This window comes from Apodemus sylvaticus, chromosome 1, assembly GCF_947179515.1.
Source record: "Apodemus sylvaticus chromosome 1, mApoSyl1.1, whole genome shotgun sequence".
NCBI lineage: Eukaryota > Metazoa > Chordata > Mammalia > Rodentia > Muridae > Apodemus > Apodemus sylvaticus.
This window is the reverse complement of record NC_067472.1, coordinates 191,179,535-191,185,097: the sequence shown is the minus strand read 5'-3', so window position 1 is coordinate 191,185,097 and position 5,563 is coordinate 191,179,535. Positions and strand designations below refer to the sequence as shown.

Genomic DNA, 5,563 nt, shown 5'->3' with positions numbered 1-5,563 from the left:
GGAGCATGGCAGTAAGAAGGCGTGTGGCTGGAGCAATAGCTGAGAGTTCGCATCCTGATCTACAGGCCTGAGGGAGAGAGTCAACTGGGAATGGCAAGGGTTTTTAAGACATCAAAGACCACTCCCAGTGACACACCTCCTTCAACAAGGCCACACCTCCCAATCCTTCCCAAGCTATTCCACCAACTGGAGACCAAGTATTCCAATTATGAGTCTATGGGGGGCATTCTCATTCACATCACTATAATTTCAAATTGCTCTAATATAAGGTTTTAAGTAAAAAAAAATACAGTGTTTGGGATGATGGTAGATAATGGATGGGTTTAGGATAAATGGATAGATGATGGTAGATAGATGAATAGATGTCAATGGATAAAAAGGAATAGATGAGTAAATGGATAAGAGATATAGGTCATTAATGAATAGATGATGAATGGGTTTAGGATGAATGGATAGATGGATGGATGGTAGAGAGATGCCAATAGATGACAGAGGGATGAAGAATGGGTGGAGAGATGGTTGAATAATGAATGCAAGAACATCACAAATAGATACATGAATGGTGCATGGATAGATTGATGAATGGAAAATGAGTGAATGGGTAATGGATGGATGTCAATAGATGACAGAGGATGAATGAAGGATGATGGATGGATGGATAGATGTTGGATGGATGGATGGACGATGGACTTAAGACTAGCCATCAGAAATGGATAGGTAACAGACGATGGATGGATGGATGGATGGATAACAGATAAATGATGGATATCTGGGAAGCTCAATGGTCCTGTACTGGTGTCACATTCCCAGTGACCCTGCTTCTATGGGTCTGTGCTTCCTACCCACCTTGTCCTGTACCATCTTTCTCCGTCTACCCCCTAATAAAACGCTTTCTTGCATTTGTTTTGTGTGTATGTATGTATGTTAGTGTGTCTATGTGCATGCAAACACACGCATCACATTAGCACATGGAGTTAGCACATGGAGGTCAGAGGACAACTTGTAGGAGTCGGGTTCGTCCTTCTACCATTTGGTTCTCTGGTATCGAACTCAGTTCCTCAAATTCGGCTGCGAGTGCCTTTACCCACTGAACCACCACACTGGCCCCTAAGAAACTTTAGGATCACTCTATTTCTCCATCTCCTTGTCTATGTCCTCCCACTAGAGTGAAAGTCACAGATCGAGAAAGGATGGTGTTTCCTTAACAGAAAAACGAGAAGCACCCAGGACAACGCCCTGCACAATGTAGGGGCTGCAGGAAGCATCCCAGCATGAGGAAGGAAGGAAGAAGATACAGATAAATCACAGGGCTATGGAGCCAGCGTCCAGGGCCATATCTGGCTGTGTCAATTGTTGCTGTCAATTCACATCCTTGTCAGTTCACTCCACTATCTGGTACTTGGGTTTTCCTCAGAAATATGGAGTCTATTGGCACCTTCACGATTGCAATGGGAATTCTGGGAAATATCTAGTGCTTTCTCGGAAATGGAGCTGCAGACTTCCCACAGAGAGTAGTAATTTCTGTGCCTAGAAATCTGCCTTACGAATGCAAACAGTGCATACCATGTTGATAGGCTAAACTGCACGAAGGGATTTCGGAGGACAGCCATCACGGCATTCCGTCTTAGTACAGCTTTTCCTCACAATCCAGGGCCCACAGACTTCTTGCATTATTGATATCCGCCATCCCCCTGGGATCTGGTATATGAACGACCTTGTTCTGAACCCAAGGGTGGCTAAATCCTGACTCACCCAATCCCCACAGACAGCCTCACTCGGGGATTGCACGAAGTCACATTTATTCACAGAGACAGGGGGTGGGGGGCAGACCGTTTGCACTGGGAACCCCCAGGGTCTGGCAGTTCCAAAGAGGTGATGGTGTCCAGTGTTTGAAATAGGGATGGGCAGGCTGGGACAAACCCATTAGTCTCTGTCCTTCTGGCCAAGAGTCCTCCGCCTTGTCCTGCCTTACTTAAGACACGTGTTGGGGTGAGACGTTCCTAACCAGCATCGGGGGTCTAGGGGCGGGTAAAGGAGAAGGTGAATGAGCCAGGGCTCAGGGGTAGGGAAGGGAGGTCCCTCTCCTTCGGATTCCCTCTTCCTTACTGCAAACCGGGAGCACAATGGGCGGAGGGTGGATGTGAGGTCAGGAGGCCAGGCCCCCCAATCCGTGTAGGTGGGCCTTACTGTCCACCTCCTCATCCTCCATCTCGAAGGCTGAATGGTCTTGGCTGTCAAAACAGGAGGCGCTGAGAAAGACAGGCGGAGGCGGCGGGGACTGAGGTGGGGTGCCAGGTGAGGGTGGTTCTTCCTTGATGTAGGCGATGGGCAGAGGGAGCCCTTCTGCCTCCTGCTTAAGCGACTGCAGAGGCTGGGGTGTCTGTGAGGCCTCGGTCTGGAGTTCCTGCAGCGCTGCAGCCCTCTCCAGTTCTGCCCGTTCCAGCTCGGCTCGGTGGCAGCGTTGGTGGCGCAGGAGGCTGTAAGCGCGGGAGAAGCGGCGTGGACATCGCGGGCACGGATGCGGGGCGGGACCCCCAGCGTGGACTTGAGCGTGGCGGGCCAGGTCCGCCAGTCGCTTGAACTCCCTCTGGCAGCGCACGCACTGGAAAGGGCGTGCCCCGGAGTGGGTGACCCCGTGCTGGCGTAGGTGTGCCCGGCGTCGGAAACCCTTGCCACATTCCGGACACCAGAAACGTGGCTCCCCCGCTGGAGGCCGGGCTGGGGTGGCATCTCCTCCATTCTGCCCACCTTCGCCCCCTTCCGATGCACCCCCACATTCTGCCCCTTCGCTCCCCTCGGGCCCTTTCCCTGAGTTCCTTCCACCTGAGGCCTTGTCGTCCTTCTTGCCAGCCCCCGGTAATGGGGCCAGCAGGCTGAGTGGGCCATGGACGCGGCGGTGCTGGCGGAGGTAGGAGGCCAGGCGGAAGGCCAGGCCGCAGTCTGGACACACAAAAGGCCGATCGGTGGAGTGGACTAGCCGGTGACGCGACAGGGACCAGGGCCTGGCGAAAGCCTTGAGGCAGATGGAACACTGGTGTCGCTTGGGGCGGGGCGGGGGTCCCCCTTCGCCCTCCTGTTCGCCCTCGGGGCGCAGACACGGGTGGGCTTTGAGCTCCCCCTTGGTGGCAAAGGCTTCGCGACAGCGGAGACACAGCAGCGTCCAGTCGGCCTGGAGGAGGACCTGTTTCTCCTCCTGTCGCCCCGCGGCCAGTGCCAACTCGGCCCTTAGGTCCGCTGCTCCGGCCTCAGCCTCCTCGGCCTCCGATTCCCGAGGATCCACACTCGTAGGGACAGCCTCAGGAGCCAGGTCCCCTGCAGGCCACGTCTCCGGCCACTGTGTGGTCGCTTCCTCCGCAGCCCCGGCCACAGCGGCGGACTGCTCCACGCCCTCGTCTTGCGGACCCCAACTGGCCTCGGGCTCCTCCTTCACTGCCCTCTGCGTGGACTGATCCACCTCGCCACCCGCGTGCTCCTGGGCCAGGTGGCGCCTGAGCTGGGCTGGCTCCGGGAAGGTGCGTGGGCAGGCAGCGCAGCGCAGCGGGGGCTGGGGCCCGTGGCCACGAAGGTGGCGGGACAGGTGAGCAGGCCTGCGGAAAGCTTTGGGGCACAGGGGGCAGGCATGGGGCCGGAGGCCCGAGTGGCTCAGCCTGTGTCGAGACAGGTAGTAAGGGAAGCGGAAGAGGCGACCACAGGTGGGGCAGGGGAGAGGCGCCCTAGGGGCTCCAGCACCGCCTCTGCCACGACCACGGCCACGGCCACGGCCTCGGCCTCGGCCACGGCCACGGCCACGGTCACGGTCACGGTGAGGTGGGCTGCCCTGGGCAGGTGGAGGGGGCTGTGGATCCATGCCTGTGGGGAAAAGGGGGAGAGGCAGGGGTGGGGAGAAGAGAGGAAAGATGTGGGGTGAGGCGAAGAGGAGAGCAGATGTCCGGTGGGGGGCAGGGGGGATAGAACCACAGTCCAGAAGAGGAGAGAGATGAGAGGCGGGAGAGGAAGGTGGTGAAGAGGCAGAAGGAGAGAGAGACAGGAAAGGAGAGGAGAAAGAGTTGTGGAGGAGTAGGAAAGGGGACAGAGCCCAGGAGAAACACAGAGGAGAGAGAGAGAGAAAGCATAGATATCAGAGGTAGGAACGGTCAGGAAGACAGAACAGGAGACATACGGAGGAGACACAGGGAAACAAGGTCAGACAATTGATTTTGCTCTAACACCCTGGAGTTTGAACATTCCTGGAGAGCCAGTCCCCCCCTTGGAGCCCAAGCAGAGTGGGATTCAAAGTCAAGAGAATCTGGAAATAAAAAGTGTATGTGTCCAGAAGTCAGGGGCTGGGAGGGGCCAGGGAGGACCAGGGCGGGCTTAAGCCCCTGGGTCTGAGGGAGGAGGGCTAGGGTCTGGATTACTGGGTCTGAGGGAGGAGGGCTGTGGTCTGGGCTCTTGGGTCTGAGGGAGGAGGGCTAGGGTCTGGATTCCTAGATCTGAAGGAGGAGGGCTGGGGTCTGAGCTCCTGAGTCTCAGGGAGGAAGGCGGGGGTCTGCACTCCCGAGTCTAAAGGAGGAGGACTGGGACCTGGACTCCTGGGTTTGAAGAAGGGCTGATTCCTGGATTCCTGCGTCTCAGGCAAGAAGACTGAAGGGTAGGACTACTGGGTCTCAGATAGAACAAGATAGGCGAACTAGACTCTTGCAGGTAGACGCAGCCTCTGAGTCCGGGTGAAGGAAGGAGCTGGGTAAGGGGCTCTGACTCACAAGACAGAAGGGAGGGGGGGGACTGGGAGCTGGGCTGCAGAAAATCCCCAGAGAGAAGGCTGTGGCTGTGGCCAGACTCCTGGCCGGGCGTGGTGTCGGGGGAGGGCGTGGAGCCTGCCGGCTGTCGGGGGCTCCAGGTCCAAGAGGGGTCTATCTGTTCCGGGTAGGTACGGTCTGCAGAACTAGGGCAGCGGGTCGAGGCCTTGCAGATTGCTCTGCGCAGGGCCTGGGGCTCGCCCCAGTCTCTGGGAGCCGGTCTTACCTCCGCCTCCTGCGCTCCTTTCTTCCTTCCCTGATGCCGGGCGATCGCGGACAGTGGTGGCGGGGAGGGAGGGGGTTGAGCGTGGTGGGAGGGGGTGGGGGTGGAGAAGGAGGCTGGGCTCAGTGTTACAGCCTAAGCCTTCCCTCCGGAAACCCGGTGTTTGGTCGGAGGCTAGAAGAGGAAAGACTGGTTGAGAAGCCGGAAGCGGAGGGCCAGGGACTTGGGGGGCAGAGAAGGAGGGCTCTGCGGCTCCTGGATCCCGGGAGAGGAAGGGGCTGAAGGCCTGTCCTTTAGACCCTCGGAGGAGGAGGGGGCTGCAAGCTGGGACTCTGGATCCAGCTTTCCACCCCTCCTCCATTTCTCAACAGATAACACATCTTCATTCATTCTCTCAACAAACAGGCATTTATCGAGCCCTGCCGGTGCCAGGCACTGTGCTGAGCTGCTAGGTTTGAAGAAGGCAGAGATGGAGATGAACGAAGCAGTGAGCGATACAGGTTTGAGAGTGTACCCACCTCTATGATAGAGCCTGACTCTCACCGTCCCTTGGTTGCCTGGG

The 5,563-nt window shown here is 57.2% G+C and overlaps 1 protein-coding gene across 1 annotated transcript; it reads right to left on the bottom strand.

The window, feature by feature from the left end:
• Nucleotides 1-1,782: 1,782 nt before the first annotated feature.
• Nucleotides 1,783-5,140, bottom strand: Znf579 (zinc finger protein 579). The gene is made up of 2 exons (XM_052169817.1): nt 5,005-5,140; nt 1,783-3,849 (listed from the first exon to the last, which is right to left on the bottom strand). Exon 2 carries the CDS (start codon nt 3,845-3,847, stop codon nt 2,147-2,149), a length of 1,701 nt encoding a protein of 566 aa, XP_052025777.1. The 5' UTR covers nt 3,848-3,849; nt 5,005-5,140; the 3' UTR covers nt 1,783-2,146.
• Between the last annotated feature and the right edge of the window lie 423 nt (nt 5,141-5,563).

Coding starts and splice junctions, on each gene's coding strand:
- Znf579 (XM_052169817.1), bottom strand. CDS start 3,847: ATGGATCCACAGCCCCCTCCACCTGCCCAGGGCAGCCCACCTCACCGT.